General features: G+C 40.8%; 1 protein-coding gene across 2 annotated transcripts in view; it reads right to left on the reverse strand.

The window, feature by feature from the left end:
* Positions 1 to 538: 538 nt before the first annotated feature.
* The window catches only part of uck2a (uridine-cytidine kinase 2a), a 40877-nt gene continuing 15319 nt past the window's right edge, over positions 539 to 26096 (reverse strand). For both annotated transcript variants that reach the window (XM_055642290.1, XM_055642289.1), the window contains exons 2-7: positions 18566 to 18725; positions 18376 to 18472; positions 15372 to 15514; positions 11082 to 11179; positions 4222 to 4270; positions 539 to 2089 (exon numbers count right to left, since the gene is read on the reverse strand). In XM_055642290.1, the coding sequence (XP_055498265.1) occupies positions 1953 to 2089; positions 4222 to 4270; positions 11082 to 11179; positions 15372 to 15514; positions 18376 to 18472; positions 18566 to 18725 (684 nt within the window). In that variant the 3' untranslated portion in view covers positions 539 to 1952. The remainder of the gene's footprint in view (positions 2090 to 4221; positions 4271 to 11081; positions 11180 to 15371; positions 15515 to 18375; positions 18473 to 18565; positions 18726 to 26096) is intronic.

Consider the following 26096-nt stretch of genomic DNA (forward strand, 5'->3'; position numbering starts at 1 on the left):
TGTTCATTTTTTAAAGTATGTGCTAAACGTATGTTTTTAGTGTTCTTGAGCTTCCTTCGCCCCGATGCGGTGGCTTCGATCGCCGGTTGTGGGAGCTATGATCGCACCCACTAAAAATGAGGGAAGATTAGACTATTGCCTTCCATCACAGTGAGGAATGTGGGGAATCCATTGTGGTGGATGTTTATGTTAACTTTTATGTAGTTGTGTGTCTTGTCTTGTTGCTTTTTTTGGTACGGCTGTATGGTAATTCGCATATCACTGTACCAATTGGTGCACATAACAATAAAAGACCTTTGAAACCTTTGGCTAGTTGGAAAAATTGGTGCACATCAGGACCAGGAAAAAGGGAGGGTGGGGTTATGGAAGAAAAAGGAGAAATAAAAGGCATACAGGTGCTGTCTCTTAATAATATATACTCAACATTTCCCAATTTTTCTTTAAAATTACCTGAAGGTTTTCTTTGAAACAAGCTTCTTATTGACAATATAACCCGTGAAGTTTATTTGTTCAAATTGAAAACAACATTCATACCTCGTTCTCCATAGAAAATTCATATTTTATTAGCGAGTTATCCCTTTAGTTCATGACTCTATGGCCACAGACTAACATACGATACATGGAAACCAGAGTGTGGGTGTGAACAAACAAAATCCATCTTTCTATCCTCAGTTACCTGCACCATTACAAAAAGCAAGAAAGGACTGCTTTGGTCGGACAGAACCTAGGGTCAATTATATTTCCTCTTCAAGTTCAACTCCCCTTGTCTGGAGTAGCCCAATAAGATGTACGACACTTTGCAAATTGGCCAAAAACAATCTAGCACGTGTCTGTCAAGCAATAAAAGTTAAATTTGAGAGAAAATATAAATGGCCTGGCAGGTTGAGGAAGGAGAAAGTGATGGAATTCAAGGGCATTCCCCAGAGTGTATCATTTAATTATAAAGAGTCTAGTTTCATCTAAACTCACCAGAAGAATTCCAATATTCTCCCTGCTTTCACTTTGCATTCATGCAAGGTTTACAAGTGTGAGGAGCATTAGGGATGAGGTGATTATGGTGCTCAAATTCCTCATCAGAAGCATCTATAATTTATATATTTATTTTAAATCATCCCACTGGCACATCAGGTTCAAAGTTAAAGCCATTCAGTGCAATGAAATACAGAATATTTCTTAAATATTGCTGAGCAGGCAGATACCTAGCATTATAGGCCTGGATAGAGTGAATGTGGAGAGGATGTTTCCACTGGTGGGAGAGTCGAACACCAGAGGCCATAGTGTCAGAATAAAAGGACGTACCTTTAGAAAGGAGATGAGAAGGAATTTCTTAAGTCAGATGGTGGCGAATCTGTGGAAATCACTGCCACAGATGATTGTGGAGGCCACGTCAATGGATATTAAGGCAGAAATTGACAGATTCTTGATTAGTAAGAGTGTCAGAGGTTATGGAGCGAAGGCATGAGAACGGGATTGAGAGGGAAAGATAGATCAACCATGATTGAATGGCAGAGTAGATTTGAAGGGCCGAATGGCCTAATTCTGCTCCTGGAACTTATTTGTAACATTGAAAGTTGTTCCCAATACATTCTGTCAAATTAAAGACAACATACAAAAGGACAGGATTTGTTGCATTTTGTACATTTCCAACCACACACAAATGTATTCCTTTATTGGATTGCATTTTTTTTTAATAAGAGACAATTGCTGGAGCACAGACATTTAACATAAAAGGCAAGATGCCATTTTTAAATTACACAATAAACAAACAAAAAAAAACAAAAACTTAATTGGCAAAATTAAATACTTTGAGAAGAAATTGGTTTTGGTGCCAAAAGTTAATTTTGCTTTGAATAATGTTTTAAAGACCTTGGCAGCTCTCCCTTTCCCAACGAGAGTAAATGGTAAAGTCAATGCTAAACTTCACTGCAGGATTTCCTCTCATCAGCCTTCGGTCAGTGTGGTCTGCTGTTGGAATCCAACGTCTCTCTCTTGTATGAAGTACTGTAGCCATTCAAACAGCCATTTTGGCGCTTGCTCAGTCCACCATTGAGAAGGTCTTGGATGTGCTGCACGATCAGATTTATGGCAACTGGCAGGAAGGAGGAGGACAAGAATGTATTATTTAAAAAAGAGAGATATAGCGTGGAAACAGGCCCTTTGACCCACTTGGTCCTCATCGACCATCAATCACCCGTTCACCCTAGTTCTAAGTTATCCCACTTTCTCGTCCACCCCCGACACACTAGGGTCAATTTACAGCAATCAATAAACTGACAAACCTACACGTCTTTGGGATGTGGGAGGAAACGGGGGCACCCGGGAGGAAATCCGGGTGGTCACGGAGAGAACGTGAAAACGCCACACAGATAGCACCCGAGGTCCGGATCGAAGTGAGAACATGAAAATGTATGCAGAATAATATTGCAGTCTTCAAAGCTTTGTGTATTTATTCAAATCATTTGCTATGTCGCTCTTCCAGGGAGATGCTAAATGCATTTCGTTGTCTCTGTACTGTACACTGACAATGACAATTAAAATTGAATCGGTATGCAGAATAATATTTCAGTCTTCAAAGCTTTGTGTAGGAAGGAACTGCAGATGCTGGTTTATACCAAAGGTAGACACAAAATGCTGGAGGCCACTTTGTGTATCTATTCAAAAGTTTGTAGTGATTTCAATAGCAAAAGTAGAAAAGCAGGAAATATATCTGCAGGGGACCATTAGGCAAGATGTTACAAGTAGATTTGAATTTTGAGTTCAAGAACAGTATTATGACTGCTTTCTAAATTGTAGTCATTAGAAACCCATTTCTTCAATAATTTCTCTAAACTTATTCCTCTTGTGGAACATTACATTACTGTCTGCAGAGCAACTTTATTCCAGTCCATGTATAAACTGAATGATACTCCCCAGTGGGAGGATAACTAGGTCTCATGTTTGAAATGACACTGGATCCAATGAAATGCATTCAGACAGGAGACGCATGCCAATGCTTTCACATGTCTAATTTCACCATTTTATTATCTTGTTACCAGGGGTACTTTTTATTCAATGACACTGCTTCTAAAATAAACTAATTAATGCAGAAAATTTAAACCCAGTTAATTTGCCAGAGGCAGTTGTAACTGTCATTGCATTCAGCTCTCGGAAATACAGCAAAATGAAGCGATCCAGCAATTAAACCCTTTCCCAAACACTAGCATCTGGAGTTCAGGGGGTCTCTTCTCATCTGCATTGTACAAGCACTGTCTTGATGTATTCTTGATGCAACAAAATCCATTGCTCTCTGTACAGATGTTGCCAGGCCTCAAATGCACATGCCATTTGACGGTGGCTTTCAGGATTCCGAATGGTTGACTATTTAGCAATGGTGATGACAAGGATTAGAACAAAGATGTCGTGAAGATTGAAAATAAATGGCCTATGAAGGGTTCAAATAGAACCAATGGAAGAGAGATGAGACGCATAAAACGCTGGAGTAACTCAGCGGGTCATGCAGCATCCCTGGAGAACATAGATGTGTGACGTTTCGGGTCGGACCCTTCTTCACACTGGATGGGTCAGAGATGCGACACATTCTGGTGAGACGTTTAAATTAACATGGAACCAAAGTTATCTTCGTAACAGAGTTCACACGAGTACAAAAGAATGTTTCCCAAACACTTATACCAGCTTCAGAACATGAATTTTAATAATTTGATTTGAGATATGGGCCTTGAGGGTACATTCAATTCCATAAATTGGTTTAAAAAAAAGCCTTCATTGAACACTGCAAAAACCTGTCGTCATTTCAGGTTTCTGATAACAGATCACACATTGGAGATACAGTAGAGGGGAAATGGGGCATAAAATAGTTCTCAAATTTAAACTGAAATCAATGTATTTGACCATCTGTGCAATGATTCAGAGAATCAGTTGAATGTTTAATAGGAATTGGGGGGGGGGGGGGAAGGGAAGAGAGAGAGAGAGATTTTCAAAGCATCTTGACATTCTTCTATTAACCTTGTTATTAATAGTCTAAGTGTTTGTTGAGAGTTCTCTTCTGATGCAGTTGTGAATAGAGACGGGAAACCACCACTGTGGCCCAGATGGTAAACCAATGCACGTTTGCTTCTACTGCACGATAGCCAATCTCTTCCAGCAGTTACTCATGAATCATAGCAGGATGTTAGTGGGGAGGATAGGAAATATCAAAAAACTTTAAAGAGATAAAGTTCCTACCCAAGTTTTCTGCTCCTCTTGGAATGATGACATCTGCATACTTTTTGGTCTATTTTGAAGAAAAGCACATGTTTATTTGGTGCCTCAGATAAAAGATGACTCCTGTTTAACATGTCATATACATGCACAGGAACAGATGAAGCAGGAGATTAGCCAAAGCCACTTGTTAAGCAAAATGGAATGAAGCTTTGAATGTACAATCGCACATGACTTTTTACTCTCTAATAAAGCAAATGTATTGAATGATACAATGTAGTGTTTTCCGTTCTATTTGCTCAAACATTTAAAATTGAAGTTTACCGAAACTAAATTCAAGCACAATGTAAAGTTACTCTCAGTTTTTTTTTAACATACATCACATAAAATCATTAAAAACATGTTAAAGTACTGTGTAAAGCACATTTATGGTTTGTATTTATAGTAATGTTTGGCAACAAAACATCTTGGAATACAATTGGCAGTACGATGGTGCAGCTGGTCGAGCCGCTGCCTTTCAGTGCCAGAGACCGAGGTTCTTCCCGACTTCGGGAGCTGTCTGTGTAGAAACTGACGATCTCCGTGACTGAGAGGGTCTCCTCCTGGTGCTCTGGTTTCCTCCCACATCCCAAAGACGTAACGGGGTTGCAGGTTAATTCGACTGTGAAATGTCCCTGATGTGTAATAAATAGATGGAAAGTGGGATAACATAAAGCTAGTATGAAAGGATGATCAGTGTGGACTCAGTGGGCTGAAGGACACATTTCCAAGCTGTGTCTCAAAACTAAACAAAAGAAAGTTTGTACATAATTTTCCATCTCACAATTACATAGAATTTAGCAATTTGCTTTCATCAAGCCTTTTTTCCCCCTTCTGTACATGCTAACCCCATCAGCAAATCTCTCATGTGACAATTGTGCCCGAAATGCAACTTCAGCCCCTCAAGTATGTGCTTCATCATTGAATGCGATCACAGTGATCCTTGCCTCAACATCACATTGTTGCACAGATCCTAACCCTAGATTCCCACAATATAGGCAAATCTATTGACCTCGATCTTGAATTTACCCCGTCACCTGCCCTATATGATTTTCTGGGCAGCTTACCCAAATGCCATCCATAATGTTTGGGACAAAGACCCATCATTTATTTGTGTGCCTCTGTACTCCACAATTTGAGATTTGTCATAGAAAGAAAAAATCACATGTGGTTAAAGTGCACATTGTCAGATTTTAATAAAGGCCATTTTTATACATTTTGATGTCACCATGTAGAAATTACAGCAGTGTTTATACATAGTCCCCCAACATCAGGGCACCATAATATTTGGGACACAGCAATGTCATGGACATGAAAGTAGTCATGTTTAGTATTTTGTTGCATATCCTTTGCATGCAATGACTGCTTGAAGTTTGTGATTCATGGACATCACCAGTTGCTGGGTGTCTTCTCTGGTGATGCTCTGCCAGGCCTGTATTGCAGCCATCTTTAACTTATGCTTGTTTTGGGGGCTAGTCCCCTTCAGTTTTCTCTTCAGCATATAAAAGACATGCTCAATTGGGTTCAGATCAGTGATTGACTTGGTCACTCAAGAATTGACCATTTTTTAGCTTTGAAAAACTCCTTGGTTGCTTTAGTAGTATGTTTGGGATCATTGTCTTGCTGTAGTATGAACTGCCGGCCAATGAATTTTGAGGCATTTGTTTGAACTTGAACAGATGAGATGTGTCCATAGACTTCAGAATTCATTATGTTACTATCATCAGCAGTTGTATCATCAATGAAGATGTGAGCCAGTACCTTCAGCAGCCATACATGCCCAGGCCATAACACCCCTACCACCGAGTTTAACAGATGACATGGTATGCTTTGGATCTTGTGCAGTTCCTTCTCTCCTCCATACTTTGCTCTTGCCATCACTCTGATATGTTAATCTTTGTCTCATCTGTCCACGAAACCCTTTTCCAGAACTGTGGCTGTTCTTTTAAGTACTTCTTGGCAAACTGTAATATGGCCATCCTATTTTTGCAGCTAACCAGTGGTTTGCATCTTGCAGTGAAGCCTCTGTATTTCTGTTCATGAAGTCTTCTGCGGACAGTGGTCATTGACAAGTCCACACCTGACTCCTGAAGAGTGTTTCTAATCTGTCGGACAGGTGTTTGGGGATTTTTCTTTATTATAGAGATAATTCTTGTCATCAGCTGTGGAGGTCTTCCTTGGCCTGCCAGTCCCTTTGCGATTAATAAGCTCACCTGTGCTCTCTTTCTTCTTAATGATGTTCTAAACAGTTCTTTTTGGTAAGCCTAAGATTTGGCTGATGTCTCCAACAGTTTTATTCTTGTTTCTTAGTCTCGTGATGGCATCTTTGACTTTCATTGACACAACTTTGGTCCTCATGCTGATAAACAGCAATAAAAGTTTCCAAAGATGATGGAAAGACTGGAGGAAAGACTAGGTGCTGAGAGCTCTCTTATACCTGCATTAAGGAGGCAATTAAACACACCTGAGCAATTACAAACACCCGCGAAGCCATGTGTCCCAAACAATATGGTGCCCTGAAAAGGGGGGACTATGCATAAACACAGCTGTAATATCTACATGGTGAAACAAAAATGTATCAAAATGGCCTTTAATAAAATCTGACAATGTGCACTTTAACTACGTGATTTTTTCTAGTACAAATCTCAAATTGTGGAATACAGAAGCAAATAAATAAATGATGGGTATTTGTCCCAAACATTATGGAGGGCACTGTATATGACCCAAAAAAAGTGCTGGAGTAACTCAGTCAGTCAGGCAGCATGTATGCAGGCAATGGATAAATGACATTTTGGGTCAGGACTCCCCATCCTTGTTCCAGTCTCTCCATTCTGATGATCTGAAATATCGCTGATATCATGCTGATGATTTATTTTCCTGTTATAAAGCTACGCAGAGTGTCCAATCCTATTTTATTGTTTCAAGTTAACACTACCGCAACAATAGAGTCGAGCTATTTCCCCACTTTTGATGTCAGAGCAATAGGTGCAGGACCAACAGAGGTCACAGTCTTTGGGGGTGGGGGCGGTGGTGGGATGGGGGAGTTGGTAACAGAAGTCAGGTGCGAGGGGCAAATCAGACCTGCTGATTGGCATGAAAGTCCTAATGATCTTCCGCCTCAACTGGCCTTGGGGCTGCATTTTCAGAGCGGGGTGACGGGGGACGGGACATCACGACAACAGACTAATGCCCCTGTCCCACTTAGGAAACCTGAACGGAAACCTCTGTAGACTTTGCGCCCCACCCAAGTTTTCTGTCCGGTTCCCAGAGGTTTTTGTCAGTCTCCCTACCTGCTTCTACTACCTGCAACCTCCGGGAACCGCACGGAAACCTTGAGTGGGGCGCAAAGTCTCCAGAGGTTTCCGTTCAGATTTCCTAAGTGGGACAGGGGCATTACAGATCACCAGTTGTTGGAAAGTCGTCAGTGAACCTGTATAAAAATGGGCCACCATCCAAACTGTGGGAATTATTCTACAATCGACAGAATTGGGAAAGATGACAACTGATGCACCCGATATCTCCATAGCCATCTCCTTCTACGCCATAAAAATGTCTCTATCTGTAAGCGATCCACGTTAACGTTGGCTAATGTTTTCCTTTTTACATTTAAAGATGCCTTTACAATCTGTATGGCTTTTTTTCTTCTTTTCTCAATCTACTCCCCTTCCTTTATCTAAAGGTTAGCTCTTCACCAAATTCTGAAATCCTCCCAACCTTTTGGGTTTCTGCTCTTTTTCAATATTTTCTGATGATCTAATACAATTTTATAACTTCCCTTCATAGCCTTGGCTGAGCCATTCTATTTTTTTGACCCTTAAAAGAAATATATTACACGCAAGTGATATATTAATTCCCTAAAACGTAGCTACAGTTTGTTTACCAGCATATTTTCTTATGTGCCATATGCCATATCAACTGTAGTTTTTGTAGTTTGTTTTGCTCAGATTTGGGACTATTTTCAGATTGAACCAAATCACTAAATCTTTATGCATTATTCCATCATGTTATGATCATTCGTCCTTAACTGTACCTTACCATCAGATCAATTTGGTTTGCCCAGTCTCTACATGATTAGTGTCCTGGTTATTAATTTTACCGTTGCTACAAGCAGTTCTAATTTCTTGTTTGTATAATGCCCTGCAGTACCATTACAACTTAAGGGCACTCCCACCATTATTCTCAAATCCTTCCAGACTGGTTCTACTTGATTTTCAAAGCCAAGATCCTTCATCACGATGATCTTTAATATTGGCTCCATCCATCTTTTTATATTATGCTTCTCTCTTCTAAAAACATCCTGGAATATTTAACCTAAAAATCTCTTAGCCATTGCCAAGACCAAGACTTTGCAACCGTATCTCTGTAATGGCTAAGTGAACATAGCAAGTACTGGAAACCAACAAACCAACAGTGTGGAAACGGGCCCAACTAGCCCATGCTGACCAACATGTCCCATATAAACTAATACCACCTGCCTGCTTTTGGCCCATATCCCTCTAAACCTAACCTATCCATGCACTTGGCTAAATGTTTCTTACATTTTTTTTCTCATGAGGAATGGGCACTTTCTTTATGCTTTGAGACAGTCAGAATATTTGGTACAGGGCTAATACAAGAAAATACTTCTCGCAAAAGAAAACATTTCTGTAGATTAACATTTAAAAGGTTGAAAGCAAGTTTACCTGATATTTGTGAAAGTATTTCTGTAGTTGAAGGTTTTTAAGAAAGGGATAAAGCTTCTGGAAATGGTGACAGACCGCTGCAAGATTTGAAACTGCTTTGATAAAGTAAAGTAAGAGTGGGAATAGTTTATGACTCAAAGTTAACAATGATAAACATCATGATGGCACCACTTTCAGGAATGCCTGTTCGACGTCTATGATAGTGACCATGCGTACAAGTGCACTTGAAGGGGTTGGAGTGGGTGACATTATTCCACTGACCTGTACCAAGTGAGCATTGAATAAGCTCCCTTGGGTAGGGAAACATTGTTACCAACTATCAATGTTCCCAATGATGGGGGAAGTCCAGAACCAAGGGCCATAGTCTAAGAATAAAGGGGAGGCCATTTAAAACTGAGATGAGAACAAACTTTTTCACCCCGAGATTCTCTGCCACAGAAGGCAGTAGAGGCCAATTCATTGGATTAATTTAAAAGAGAGTTAGATAGAGCTCTAGGGGCTAGCGGAATCAAGGGATATGGGGAAAAGGCAGGCACGGGTTACTGATTGAGGATCACAATGAATGGTGGCAGGCTCGAAGGGCCAAATGGCCTCCTCCTGCACCTATTTTCTATTTTCTATATTGCCCTTGGGGAATAGCAACATGAAGAAAATGACTTTCATGACTTCAAAGTGTTTGTGGGGCAAAATATGTAGAGAATAAATTAGCTTTAATTGATGTGAAAGATAAAGTGAGGATTACACTGGCAAAGCAGTTGGTTCAAGTATATGCTGACAAAGCTATCAAAGTATTGGAAATTTCTCAAGGGCACCACATTTCAAAGTACAGGTTATTTTAAACCCAGCAAACAAGATGAAAATCAGAAATGATATCTGCATTACACAACTAAATGTTAGGATCTTTGATCATTATATAATATTGAAGTAGTGAACAGGATCCTGAATCATGGGGAAATAAATTTAAAAACTGAGAATGATTAAGGAAGTTGTAAATAAATTTGCGGCCATGGTGGAGCTCCTTCCCTGACCCTCTCTCACGAGTAGAAAATAGGTGGAGTAGGCCATTCGGCCCTTCGAGTAGGATGGATGCCAATTGACCAAATCCTCTCCATAATTACATAATTATCCAGCATTCGCAGATCACGAATGCATTGCACAATTGGACACAGTTAAACTGATACTTTGAGGAAGGAGTTGAAAAAGTTCTCTCCAAACAAAAAGCAGTGAATGGGGGAACGAGGAACTGCAGATGCTGGTTCATATACAAAAGGACACAAAGCGCTGGAGTAACTCTGCGGAGAACGTGTAGGTGACATTTCAGGATGAGACCTTTCTTCAGTCTGATGAAGAGTCTCAACCCGAAACTTCATTTATCCACGTTCTCCAGATGCTGCCTGACCTGCTGAGCTGCTCCAGCACTTTTTGTCCAAAAAGGCAGTGCATCTTTTGAATCCGTGGTTTAAACCGAGGCTTGCTTAGTGAATACATTTATCACAAATCAGTTTTGGATATCATGGGAGTCAAAAGGATGAGTGTTTAGTTCAGCACACGCAAATGTTCTTCACTGTACCTTGGTACACGTGACAATAAACAAAACTATTTCACTTCCCTGGTCCAACACATCACCTATGTTAGTAATTCATTGCCAGTGTAATATAGACCCATTATAATGGCATTACAATGCTGTCTGCACGTACATATTCCAATCAATCTGTGCCAACCAGAAGGACCATCAACACGAGTTTGCTGGAAACCGTGCATGCCAAACAACAATACAGTACAGTATGTACATACCCCAAAGTAACTAAATCTGATGGTAATTCCCCCAAATAAAACAAACGGTGTCTTGCTTTTTACCAAATACTTTCCACTTTATCTTGCTCAATACAATTGAGCAGAATCAATACAATTCTACCTAAACCCATCTTAAAATAGATTCCACCAACAATTCCTAAACTTAATTCCTAAGCTTAAAATACTTATTTTTCTTGGTCATGGAGTTTCGGTGACAAGAATCATTAGCAAGATCTAGTTGCCAATGCCAATAGTCAGGATCCTGCTTGCTGCAATGTGGTAGAATTTAGTGTTCTCAGAGTTGACATTCGGGACTCCGTCCCAAACTATCCCCCTGTAAAACATTATAATTAATGATCCCATACTTACAGGGAGGCAGAATTCTTCAAAAGCTGGCTTCACAAATGTTATATACTGTGTTAAAACTTGCTCTAGATCTCGTTGCCTTTCACTGATGTCTCTTAATACTGAAAAAAAGAGGGAGTAGGGGGTACAAAGTGAACATTCAGAGGCATAATGCAAGATATACATGTTTCATTGTTTCAGTTAACATGCAGTTTCAGAAATAAGATAATAAAATTGTAAACTGCATTAATCGCCACCTGAAATAAACAATTCTTCTTTTGAAAATACACTCCAGTAAAGTGCTATGGCATAAACAGGTTACAGATTTGAAGGGATTAAGTTTCCAGTCTTAGTCTGTTTACTACAGACAAAGCTGTGGAGTGCAAGAGGGGTGGAGAAACACCCTCTCCAGTCATGCCACTATCATAACATTTAAGAGACACTTGAACAGCTTCATGGATAGAATAGGTTTAGAGGTTTATGTGCCAAGCATGGATAAGCGGGACTAGTGTAGATGGGGCATGTTAGTTGGCTTGGGCAAGTAGGGCTGGACGGCCTATTTGCATGCTGTATGATTCTAAGCCTACAATTACAAGGTTGGCTGTTACCAGAAGGAACATGGGGGAAAACATGCTCCATATCTGCTATGTTGCTTCTCGCTTTTCGGCTTAGTGTTGTCAAGATACATGTGGAAATCTAAATTGGATTTACCGGTATTCATTTTTTGCAGCTTGGGTGCCTAGTGGAGTGGCAAGAACAAAAATAAATTTTGCACTTCAACTTGTAAATGACAATGATGTAACATCACTTAAAAACACTTGTTAGATCAGAAAGCTTGTTGCTTACAGAAACAAGCCAAATGAAAACAAGTGCTGCTCCAAGATGTGGCTGTTAAATCTACACAAGGAAAATCTTCAAAATATTAAAAAATACTAGAGAAGAATCAGTTCAGTGTCAACAACCGTCAAGTAATCACTGAAAACGTGAGAGTTCTTGCATCTAAATTGATACCACTCTCACACAAGGAGCACAACTCGCGTGTCCAACTAAATAGTTGGATTTTAATGTCTTCTTAAGCCAAGATATAATTTTGCATGCTTTTCCATGAAGCTTTTCTCTCCTGCATCCTTCATGCTGAGAAGATCACCAGATCACCCCAACCAGCAATCCAGGACCTATACCCTTCTCGCTGTCGCAAGAGAGCAAGCAATATTATCAAAGACACCACTCACCCAGCACACAAACTGTTCACCCTCCTACCTTCCGGTAAGCGCTACCGCAGCATGCGGAGCAAAACCACCAGATTCAAAAACAGCTTCTTCCCTCAGGCCATCAGACTACTCAACACACTTAAGAAAATTCCATGAACAGTACCCAAACAAAGACAACAAACTGTGAAAATAACTTTGGCTCAATGTCTCCAGTACGAAATTTGTACTTTTTCTATATTGCACCTTTCATTGTTGCACCCTTTTTAAAATACCTCAAAGTTTTTGCTACATTTTGGCATACTGTGCATATTTAATATTTTAAGTAATGCAGGTCTATTGTCTATTTTTATTGGTATGTTGTCTGTCTGTGTTTTTAATATTACTTGCACATTTGGAGTATGGGGAAACGTAATTTCGATCCTCTGTGTAACTACTGTTGCATAATTGAATTGACAATAAAGTTTACTTTGACTTACTTTGACTTTATTATGCTCACGGTAGTTCAGTCTGCAGTAATCTCCCCGTTCTCATCTTTACAAATAAACCAGAGTTCAAGCCCACCAACACAAACGTGCTCTTACAAAAACTTTGTAATGGGATTATGTTTTATAGCTGCCAAACTCAATGTATAGAGAGAGGCCTGATAAGACAATAGTGCACTGAAATATGTCAAAGGTTGGGTCCTGCAGACCACTTCTTTGAGATAACGTATTGGAAGTTGCTGATTCTCAGTGCGCACTGTGCGGTCCTTTCTCAAAGTAAGAGCAATGATCATTCATGCAAAACAAAGTGCTGGAGGAACTCAGCGGGTCAGGCAGCACCTGTGGAGGGAATGGACAGATGACTTTTGTGCCAGGACCTATCGTCACACAGATCTTTGCTCGTTTTCAGATCTGCAGTTTTTTGCATTATCATTCACCTTTAATTTGCTTTAATGTATAATCCTGAACTAAATTAAAGAGATTCAACAGAGTTTATTGTCATGTGGCCCAGATAGGACATTGAAATTCTTGCTTTGCTTCAGCACAACAGAATATAGAAGGCATGAATACAAAACAGACCAGTGTGTCCATATACCATTGTATAAATATACACACACACATGAATAAATCAAACAGATAAAGTGCAAATAAACAGATAATGGGCTATTAATGTTCAGAGTTTTGTTTGAGTTTAGTTCAATAGCCTGATGGCTGTGGGGAAGAAGCTGTTTCTGAACCTGGACGTTGCAGTCTTCAGGCTCCTGTACCTTCAAGCTGAAGGTAGCAGGGAGATGAGTGTGTGGCCAGGATGGTGTGGGTCCTTAATGACGCTGCCAGACTTTTTGAGGCAGTGTCTGCGATACATCCCCTCGATGGTACGGAGGTCAGAGCTGATGATGGACAGGGCAGTGTTTACTACTTTTTGTAGTCTTTTCCGTTCCTGGGCGCTCAAGTTGCCGAACCAAGCCACTCACAGCACCAAAGACCTGGAGTCTACCTTGACCTCAGGTGCTGTCTGTGTGAAATTTTCACGTTCACCCCATCACCGAGTGGGTTTCCTCCCAAATCTCAATGACGGCGGGTTTGTGGGTTAATTGGCCCTCTGTAAATTGTCCCTAATGTGCAGGGAGTGGATGAGAAAGTGGGATAACATAGAACTAATGTGAACATGACCCCATGACTCGGTATGCCTAACGATCAGTTTCCATACTGTCTCTCCAATCTAAACTGGCAATAACATCAGGTAATGCAGTTGACGAAAACTGGCAAGATCCAGTCACCCACATATTTGCAAAACCCTTTCACCCCATCTATTTTGATGGGCCTCCAGCCCTACATATCGATCATTTATCCAGCAGCGATAAACTATTCAGCAAGTTCAGTTGGAGGCGCAACATTTGTAAAATAAACCAAAATTCGTGGAAACTTCAGGAAATCAGGTTAACTTTTACAACAGACTATTGATCATGTCAAACTAGTTCCCTCAAAATACAAAATTTGGTCCATCCCGTTATGGTTCAGATTGAATTGAATATCTGCTGTGGAACCTTTGTATGCCAGCTAGTCTGCGACCAAATTTATTTTTTAAATGGCATCTTAATTTATCCGTGTAGACATACTCACATCAACAAAACATTCCGTATTTTAAAATAGTTCATGAGAGGACTTCAATAAGGCTTGAAATAAACACAAGTCGGAGAGAGAAAGCAAACTTGTTTTCTGGAGATGGACACAAAATGTTCGAGTAACTTAATGGGACAGACAACATCTCTTGAGAAAAGGAATAGGCGACGTTTCAGGTCGGAACCCTGAACAAAGAACGGAAGAGATTGAACTTTTTTTGTTCGTCTTCCATCACAGTGAGGAATGTGGAGGAGTCACTGTGGTGGATGTTTATGTTAAAATGTATTTTGTGTGTTCCGTTGCTTTTTATTTGTATGACTGACTTGGCAAATGAAATTCCTCGTATGTTGCAAAACATACTTGGCTAATAAAGTATTATTGTATAGTATTGATTTCTGGAATAATCCAAATCAAGACATGACCTTTAACTGAGAATAAAGGACATAATGCTGGACCTCGTGAAGGATGGCATTAGTATTCATTGAACGCTGATATGAAATACCCAGTGAATGCAACAATGGAATTAAAAAACAGAATTTTTCTCAAAGTGGGTGTTGTACGTGAAAGAATAGCAAGGGATAATGTGGTTTGTGCTAATGTGGTGACAGGGATGTGATGGCAGACTAAAACTAAACGTAGAGACATGAAATCCAGCAGTGATGACACCCAAGTTTCAGGAACTTCATTGATGTTATAGCTCTCATCATTGTAACAAAAAATTGGATCTACTTTCATTGAAGTTAGACTTATGGATAATCATTTTATTCTTTTTGTTATCCATTGTAGGAATTTCAGTAAGCTCCATTCTGTAATCGAGACCTAGTTTTAGTCAATCAAGTTTCTGTGTAATTGTCGGAGAATATAAAAACCGTACCAAAGTTGCACTCGGTAAATCAGCTTTGACCTTTCTCTTTTGATGTTTTTGGTAAGCCGTCACATTTATACAGACAGCTTAATAGCAAAGCACCACACTATATTAATGTCCACCTGCCCTGTACCTCTGCGTGATAGTCGGGTGTCTGCGTCGGTGTCCACAAAGAGTTTCATCTGAAACATGTCCCGGATATCTTGTACGTAAAAGGCCAAGATGCCTTCAAATAGCACCACATCTGCTGGATAGACAGTCACAGTCTCAGATTTTCTGGAAAGATAGCAGAAATAAATATCAAGAACATATTATTCATTTGGAATGAAAATTGACTATGCCATCTTTACCAATGAGCTCCCAATCAGGTGCAAGATTCCTTGGAATGAGGCTCTATAAGGCGTTGGTCAGGCCGCATTTGGAATATTGTGAGCAATTTTGCGCACCATGTCTGAGGAAGGATGTGCTGGCTCTGGAGAGGGTCCAGAGGAGGTTTACAAGAATTATCCCGGGAATGAGTAGGTTAACCTATGATGACGTTTGTCGGCACTGGGGCTGTACTCGCTAGAGTTTAGAAGAATGAGCGGGGACCTCATTGAAATATACAGAATAATGAAAGGTTTGGATAGAGTGGATGTGGAGAGGATGTTTCCATTAGTGGGAGAGGCTAGGACTAGAGGTCATAGCCTCAGAATTAAAGGACATTCTTTAAGGAAGGAGATGAGGGGAAGTTTATTTAGTCAAAGGGTGGTGAATCTGTGGAATTCTTTGCCACAGAAGGCTGTGGAGGCCAAGTCAGTGGATGTTTTTAAGCCAGAGATAGATAGATTCTTGATTAGTATGGTGTACGAGGTTATGGAGAGAGGCAGGGGTATGGGGCTAGGAGGAAGAGATATATCAGCCATGATTGAATGGCAGAGTAGACTTGATCAGCCAAATTGCCTAATTCTACTCCCATATGACCTTATGACTGGTTCAATGTGCAGTTTAAGCCTTTCCCTTACCACACCCTCCCCTGCATTCCTTGCAGTAAAAGTCACATACTCTTTTAATAGTGTTTACGCCACTTTCATCATTGGTTGCATGTCAGGCCATAAACTGTGCCAATTTTTAAATCACTAAATAAAAACAATGGAAGCAGATGCTGGTTTACAAAAAAAAGACCAAGTGCTGGAGTGGGTTAGGCATCATTGCTGCAGAACATGGATAGATGACGTTTCTGGTAATGACCTTTCTTCAGACTGATTTTGGGGAGGGGAGGGGGGGGAAGAAGACAAAGCCTGGCAAATGATAGGAAGACACTGGTGTCGGAAGGGGTTTATGGGCGGATGGTTGGACAAAGGCCAGAGATGAAAAGATGAGGAGTAAAAAATTGCTAATTGTGAAGATGGAGAAAGGAAGATAGGTTGAAAGGGGGGGGGAGACAAAGGAGGGAGGGAGGCATAGGTGCGTGTCCATGTGAGACATTGGTAGGTTTTTGATTCCATTCTCCAAAATTGAAGCATTTAATGTTCATACTGTTGAATTGTAGGTTACACAAGCAGAATACGAGCTGCTGTCGAGAATTACATAAAAGGTTGGATTTGTAGCTGATGGACAGGCTTTTAGACTCAGACATGAAAGAAATGTTCTTGCTTTGTCCAAGATGCTGAAATATACTCAGTCACTCAACCTTGAGTTATTGAAACTCAGATTGAAATTTATCGTGGCATTATTGGCCACTTCCATTTCAATGGGGTAAGCCTACCGCCAAGTAAACTTTCATTTGACCTGCATAGAATATAGCAGATGGACACAGTAGGAACTAGGTAAAAATTAATGTCGACTCATGCCCAGCATTCAAGGCCATGGCAATTTACAAGAAAAAAATGTTTAGCCAAAATTGTGGTTCTTATCCAAATGTTGCACTCCCACATGATCTTTTAATATAGCAAATACCAAGAGGACGACACAAAGCTGGGTGGCAGAGTGAGCTGCGAGGAGGATGCTATGAGGCTGCAGGGTGACTTGGATAGGTTGGGTGAGTGGGCGGATGCATGGCAGACGCAGTATAATGTGGATAAATAGGAGGTTATCCACTGATTGCAAGAGTAAGAAGGCAGATTACTATCTGAATGGTGTCAGATTAGGAAAAGGGGAGGTGCAATGTGACCTGGATGTCCTTGTACATCAATCTGGCAGTGAAGAAAGCAAATGGCATGTTGGCCTTTATAGCGAGAGGATTTGAGTATAGGAGCAAAGAGGTCCTACTGTGGTTGTACAGGGCCCTTGGGAGACCGCACCTGGAGTATTGTGTGCAGTTTTTGGTCTCCTAATTTGAGGAAGGACATTCTTGCTATTGAGGGAGTGCAGTATAGGTTCACCAGGTTAAGTCCCAGGATGGCGGGACTGACATGATGTAAGAATGTATCAACTGGGTTTATATTCACTTGAATTTAAGAAGGTCGAGAGGGAATCTTATAGAAACATATAGAATTCTTATGGGATTGGACAGGCTAGGTGCAGGAAAAATGTTCCCGATGTTGGGGGAGTCCTGAATCAGGGGTCACAGTTTAAGAATAAGGGGTAGGCCATTTAGGAATGAGATGAGGAAAAACATTTTCACCCCGAGAGTTGTGAATCTGTGGAATTCTCTGCTACAGAAGGCAGTGGAGGCCAAATCACTGGATGTATTCAAGAGAGAGTTAGATATACCTCTTAGGGCTAATGGAATTAGATATACCTCTTAGGGCTAATGGAATCAAGGGATGTGGGGGAAAAGCAGGAAGAGGGTACTGATTCTGGATGATCAGCCATGATCATATTGTACGGTGGTGCTGCCTCGAAGGGCCGAATGGCTTACTTCTGCACCTACCATCTATGTTTCATCGGCTGATCGTTAGTCAACATGGAACCCATGGCCCAAGGGCCTGTTTCCACATTGTATCTTTAAATTTACCTGTGGTCCCGGGATGGAAAGGAGAAAGGTGATGCAAGGACCCACGTTTGCAAGAGATTTTTCTTTAGATCTTCCTCGTTTGCAAGAGCTAATTGTTCACTCCCTTATCCACCCATATTTCTAACATCAGGCTGAGCTTCGCATATCCTTTTGCATTAATTAAATAAAACAAATGCAATATCTATAAAGTGTGAATTACCTGGAATGGGTAACAAAGTCATATACAGGAATCTCAACTATTTTTCCTTCAACGATATCTCTGAGCGTATTAAATATTAATTCATTATCAAAGGCATCTGCAAGAAAAAAAAAGTCGGGAGGAAATAAGATGTCCCAATAGTTGAGCTACCAATAAGCTTCAATTGAAAGCTTATTTACGATTTACATACCTGGGTGATCAAAGTTAAATTGCCCCTTCATTGCTTTTCCTTTCTGTTCGGGTGTCAAGACTCTATAAAAGCTATCTTGGCTCACAATAACCACTTGTCGTTTGTGATGGTCGATCTCATTTTGACCAAGTAGCTGGACTATTTTCGTACAAACTGAGGACTACCTCAGAGAGAGATAAATGTGATAAGTGAGGCGGAGATAACAATATTGCGCCTTTCCCAAACCCTTGTAAAAAGCGTACATCTCCAGTCCAAAATCCATGGAATTAAACAGCATTTAGATTACGTAAAATTTGGAAATAAGTCAATGGTTATAGATATGATGCAATTTTTAGTGTCATTTGTTAGTTGAGTAAAATACTAGGAAACTGGCAATATTTTAAACCGTGCAAGATTGTTTTGACTTGTCAGATTTGTTAACATTTGCAAATATGTCTTGGAGCCAATTGCTTCATAAAATTTGGATTTCAGAAATTTCAGAATGGAGATTTTCCGTTGCATTTCCCAGACATATAATCAAACTTTGGTGATGCCAAATGAAAACAATTCTTCGCATTTTCTACTACATGAAATTGAAGCCAACTATAAACAGACAAAAACCACAGCCCTAAACTAGAACTGCTCATCTCTGGCTCTGGTTACCATCCAAGGCAGTGTGGAGCTGTTATCAACTGTAGGCATAATAATACAAGGCCAATCGCTACCACCACTAAGTTATGTCTATTAGAAAGTTAAGCAAAGTTTTGTTTTAAGAAATGCAATTGAACAATTTCCAGTCACCAGGATTTCAGTAAAGCACGGTGAACACGCAATATTTTCCCAGCCATGAATGACAACCATTGTTTGGTCAACTTTCCGTGCTGGAGACAGCATCAAGATAAAATATTTGCAAGTGTAGTTCAGCTGCAAGCACCCTACAAATCTGAGGACAAGGAAAACTTGGTGCATTACACGTTATAGATGAACAGTTGGGCAAGGAAATAATACCACAATTGACTTCTATGAACACTTACAACAAATTATTGGATAGTGATATGTAAAAACTCTGCCACCAGCTACCAAGTCCAGGGCACAATGTCTAATGCTTCATCCCAAGTTTACGTGGATCCAGGCAACCCAACACAGGATAAAATGTTCTCTATTTAAGCAAGGCAATATTCAAAAGAATCATCCAACATTAGGTCAAGTGCAAGTGATTTTGTACCCATCCCCTGCCTTCACCTTCAATGCCGCACCGACCACCAGGCGCCTATTTTGAACACTCTTACATTAATCCCCATTTTATTATTTGCCTCAACTTCCCCCAGATTCTACCACTCCCTATATACCAGAGCTATTTACAGTGGCCAATTAACCCCATCAATCTACATGTCTTTGGAATGTGAGAGGAAATTCAAGTGGTCACAAGGAGGGCATGTAAATGCCACCAACAGCACTGGAGGTCAGGATTGAACCCAGGTATCTGGTGCTGTGAGGCAGAGGCATGGTTTAGATTTATTATTGTCACCTATACTTAGAAACATTGTTTTCCATGCAATCCAAACAGATCAGATATACCATATGTAGAATCAGAAAAGGGGAAAATACAGAGTGCAGAATAAAATCCTCAGCATGGTAGCACATCAGTTCCATAGACCAAGTCCATTGTCCTTAATAGAGGCAAATTGAACAGTGCCCTAGTTTATGTAAGGATTGTTCAAAAGGGGACAAAGCTGTTTGAGTCTGATGGGGCATGCTTTCAAGCTTCTGTACCTTCTGCAGTATGAGAGCAGGAGGACTGATTGGGGTAGGACAAATCTTTGAATATGTTGGCTGCTTTTCTTCGGCAGTGTTAAGTGTGGATGGGATCAATGGTGGGGATGTCTGGTCTGTATGATGCAATTTATTGCGGTTTTGGACAGAGCTGTTCCCAAACCAGGTTGTGATGCCACCCGCATGGTGCGTCTGTACATGTTTGGAAGCATCACTGGAGACATGCTGAACTTAGGCATTGGTGCCGCATTCTTGGCTGCCGCATCAATGCACAGGCTGCACCAGTTACTAGCGCAGATCACTAACACAAAATGGGACTAATAGATTTCCAGCTTTGCATTTTATCCCAAACATCACCTGGCCATATTTATTTGCAATGCAAAATTGTGATTTCTGCAAATATTCAGTTGTTAAAGGAGAAACTGTCGAACAGATGGTTTAAAAATACTGCAATCAGGAGCTGGCTTTACAGAGCAAATCAAAATGATTACAGATGCACTTCTGGAGGAAAGTACTAATGACATGCTTTATCACCACAGCATTGATTTGTTCGACAACTACCGCAATGTCCTTTCTCCTTCCTATAGGACTTCCCCCATGCAGTCGCACTGCTTTAATAAATCACAAGCTGCTTGCATGCCAAACTGTTATTGCGTTTCATACTGGGCCCATTCACAAAGAAAAATCATGAAATTGGTCAATGATGTTTGAAAGAGGGCAAAGGAGATTTACATGCAGAGAAATTGCACTAAAGTGGCTCCTGATGAATTTATCGTTTCTCTTCAGTCGGGCATCAGTCCTTAAAGGAATCTTTAGGAAGGAACTGCAGATGTTGAGTTACACCGTAGACACAAACTGTTGGAGTAACTCAGCGGGACAGGCAGCATCTCTGGAGAGAAGGGGTGACATTTCGGGTTGAGACCCAAAACATTACCCATTTTTTCTCTCTGGAGACGCTGCCTGTCCCGTTGAGTTATTCCAGCATTTTGTGTCTATCTTACAAGGATGTTTCTCTTTGTAGTCAGTACTAGCAGCACAGAGGTCCCTAAAGCAGAAGGACAAAGTAGGAGTGTGCAGAACGTGGTAGTCACAAAAAAAACCCTCTTCTGGTGCAGAAGATGGTGTCTGGAGGGACATGTTGTGCAAATGGGGGCAGAAGGGTCTGGATGGTGAGGAGGGGGGGGGGGGGGGGGGGGGGGTGGGGCTGGGCTGTAGATTGGGCCGGGATATCATTAGAAATAGCTGGCAATACATGACTGGGATAGTGTCAGCAAATAGAATCACTCTATCATGAAGCTAAGCCACAAAACATTTGGCTAACCTTGCAAGAGACGTCCAGGTGAACTCCCAGACCAACATAAATATGACTCTTATATACTAACATTCCCTCCCACCCCACCGTTGCCTACATCTTCCTACCCGCACCACACAGGCAACACTTCCATCTCCAAAGGTCAGGCCTCTGAAAAGATTATGATGAACAGGCCACAATGTCTTTCATCACCTCCATTTAGCCAATGGATGGAAGACCACCTTCATGCAACAAGTGGTTCTTGCAAGTATAGCCAGCCCCAGTTAGAGGTAACCATTCAGTATATTTAAGACCAGATAGGCTTCCAAACCACAAACCCCCTCAAAAACAGGTGCAATTTGTGAGATAACATCCACTACCATTAATTTGCTACGATAGCTTTAATCACTGTACACCTCCTTGTTACTATCTCCCGCTGGAACCTTTCAGTCAACTTATAACAGTTAATGCACCCCAAAGCCAAAGTCAATGGTTCTTTATTGTCACCTTTGCACTGCATGGTGACATTCATTTTGCATAGCTCACACATGCATAAGTTGACATATTTTGGCACCATTTACTAAATAAAAAGTCCGAAGTCAAGTCCACGCGCTGGATGTATTAGAGCACCACCTATCCAGGTAAGCCTCAGGCTGCTGCAGGGCCTCCTGTCACCCTCGACCGGCTTGGCCCATGAACCGACGTACCTCTCCTCGCCAGACTGCCTTTGTGTCCCGGGCCACCTCCTGCAGCTGACTTTGAAGGCAGTACCCACAGCCCCTCTCCTACCGGCCCACTCCTCACATCTAACATCGCCAACAACTCCCTCCCCCTCAAATCTATGTGCAGTCAAGAGAATGGGAGCAGCCTCTCAGCAACCATACAGGGAAAATACAACACAACACGGGGACCTCCAGGCTCGCATGATAAGTGGGAAAGACACTAGGCATTAAAATTCAGACTTAAAAATTACGGTTCTAATATTTGTTTTGTGTTTTGCTCAAATGTTCTAGCATGCGTTTCCAGTTTAAATTTCAAATTTCTAACCTTTACAGTGTTTTAATTTTTTTTTGTCTCATCGTGGCTACAACTTCCTCAGATGATTGCGGGGAGAAAAAACTAGTGATTTTTTTTATTTCCAAAGGCTGTAAAAGTTAAGTTACTTTATTTAAGAAGATAGATATTTTCTGTTCCATGACAGCTTTGGGCTCAAAATCCAAGGAAGGATGTGTTGGCGTTGGAGAGGATCCAGAGGACGTTTATGAGAATTACCAGTGATGTTTGGGTTAACGTATTGACTGCACTGGGCATGTACTCGCTGGCGTTTAGAAGGATGAGGTACCTCATTGAAACCTACCGAATAGTGAAAGGCCTTGATAGAGTGGATGTGGAGATAATGTTTCCATGAGTGGGAGAGTCTAGGACCAGAGTGGATAGCCTCATAATAAAATGATGCACCTTTAGAAAGGAGATGAGGAGGAATTTCTTATCAGAGGGTGATGAATCTATGGAATTCATTGCCACTGACAGCTGTGAGGCCAAGTCATTGAGTATTTTAAGTGGAGATTGACAGGTTTTTGATTAGTAAGGGTGTCAAGGGTTATGGGAGAAGGCAGGAGAATGAGGTTGAGAGGGAAAGATATTTCAGCCATGATTGCATGGCAGAGTAGATACGTTGGGCCGAATGGCTTACTTCTGCACCTATGATTTATGGTTAGGCCACAATAGAGTTAAATGGCTTAACTGGTCTTCCATATCTTGGCTCCAGAACTCTATACAAACAGGGAAGCTGGATTTAACAGACCATATGCAAGGATTTATAACCTCGGCAGGAAAGAATGGAAAAAAAAAATGAATAGATGCTCTGTTTCCCAGAGAAAACTGATCCATCAGATAAATTGTACAAATGATCTGGCTTCTGTTCTGCAAATCTAGTTTAATGTAAAGATGCAAAGATATGAGGCTGTGATATAAAGGCATTGTTATAGAGGCTGCAAATGGACCAGATTACGACAATTTAAGAAATTGGGTTTGACACTGGAGCAGTCAACTGTCAGTGTTTCAAGAAGTCAGCAATAGCTATCTTACTCTCATTAGCGAGCTGAATGAAGACATCAGCCATATTCCTCTACAGCACAAATTCCACTATTTGGCATGTGCTCCTGCCATCTACCTGCTGCAACTCTGGAAACCAACATTCTCGACAAGAAAGGCAATGTTTCTAAAGAATCAAGAACATACCAGCATATAGATGAATAATATATACTCAATATTAAATCTGTAGATAAACAAACCAGGTGCCAGCTTCTGTTTCAAACTGTCTGAAGAGTATCATGGAAGGCAGCTTACATGCCATGCCAAGTATTCACCTCATTTACCGCCAAACACGTGAAGCATACTTTCCCTAGAAAGGTAACTTGCATGCAGACTGTTAAAATTATATTCCACGATCCTACAATTTAGGGTGTTTCATTTTATCATCAGTGGGTGGCATGGTGGTACAGCAGTAGAGTTGCTGCCTTACATTGCCAAAAACCATAGTTCAATCCTGACTATGGTGCTGTCTGTACAGAGTTTGTACGTTCTCCATTTGACCACGTGGCTTTTCTTTGGCTGCTTCAGTTTCCTCCCACATACCAAAGACGTGCAGGTTTGTACGTTAATTGGCTTCTATAAATTGTCCCTAGTCTGTAAAGCTAGTGTTTGGGGTTGGCGTGGACTCGGTGGGCCTGTTTCCATACTGTATCTCTGAAAGTAAAACATGGGAAACCTATAGATATTTCCCACATTCCCAATAGACAGGTCGAGTTGCTCAAAAGTAACAAAACTATTATGCAGAGAAAAGAAACATGAAAGGTTAAGTTGCAGAATATAGAAAAAGCAGAATTACTGGCAAACTGACAAAAGGCATGTTTCAAAAGTAGAAGTCCACTGATCTTATAATATTTTGTAAAACTCCTTAGACCATCGATACAAATTGAACACAAACTTCAGTGACTGCATAATACGTGCATATTACAATTAGCCAATCTGTTCCAGTAAATTCTGATATCTGACCAAAAATGTGGAAAACTGCTCATCTTCGTAATGTTCACAAATAAAAAGCATATCCAATTTGGCTAATTGCCATCCAGTCCACTCTCAATCATCACCCAAATGATACAAGATGCAATCAGTATTATCATTTGGCATATATTCATGGATGACCAGTTTGGGTTTAGCCCAAACTGTTCAACTTCAGGCCTCAATACAGCATTGATCCAAACATGGATCAGAGCCGAAAATGACAATGGGAGGAAAGCATTGTTGCCTTGATACAAATCCTCCAAAGGCAGCCTAACCCCAAAGTCTTATAAAACTGCAACATAGCTTCCTGACTCTTATACTCAATGCCCCTGGCAACTGGCGAAGGAAAGTATACCATATGCCCTCTTTACCATTCTATCTACTTGTGTTGCCACTTTCAGGGAACTATGGACTTGGACCCCAAGATCTCTCTGTACATCAATGCCATTAAGGGTCTTGCCATTAACTGTATACCTTCCACTTATATTCGACCTCCCAAACTACAACATTTGCTCGGATTAAACTCCAATTGTCAGATGTCGATAAGCTGTTGCTTTAGGTTACCATGTATGAGTTTGGTTCCTAGTACTTTGCTGGACAATCGGTTTAGATATCCAGAAATGACTCATTCCTGGAACTTCCTGTAACACTCGCTTATATTGTGCTCACCTCTCATGTCAATGTTTAGACCAAAAATCAACAGCAATCTAAACACCTTTTCAAGGTAGAGAAAGATTTATTATTTTTAAAACAGAAATGAAAGTCAGTGTCTAACCCCAATGAACTCACCCAGAAACACTACAAATACACACAACAGCAACATTGATGTTAATCAAAGCAAAGGTGCACCGACCAAGTGAAATGTTAGAGATTCAAAATCTGGATCAGAAAATAATAGCAAAGATAAGGCTGCAGCTTTACATGGTAAAGACAAAGTTTAAAAAAAAAACCTCAACAAACATGGATCATTTGTTTCATGTAGTTTGCAACTGAAGCATTACCTGGGAGTTTTTTCCTGACTGTGGCTCGCCTCCGAGGTATTTTCAGCATTTTCCACTACTCAAGTGGTGCTATTTTAGCTTCAAAACCAAACCAGAATTCATTAATTCCAATACAGCACTGATAACTCTTGGAATTAATTACATGGAGAATATTTTAATCTCAGTCATTAAAGAAGACACAAAGTGCTGGTGCATCTCAGCGGGTCAGGCAGCATCTCTGGAGAAAAGAAACAGGTGATGTTTCTGGTTGGAACCCTTCTTCAAGCACAGATGGAACCCTTCAGCCTGAAGAAAGGTTCTGACCCGAAACATCACCTAATCCTTTTCTCCAGAGATGCAGCCTGAACCGCTGAGTTTCTCCAGTACTTTGTGTCTATCTTCGGTATAAACGAGCATATGCAGTTCCTTCCTACTCGCACAT

Source organism: Leucoraja erinacea, chromosome 10, assembly GCF_028641065.1.
Source record: "Leucoraja erinacea ecotype New England chromosome 10, Leri_hhj_1, whole genome shotgun sequence".
NCBI lineage: Eukaryota > Metazoa > Chordata > Chondrichthyes > Rajiformes > Rajidae > Leucoraja > Leucoraja erinaceus.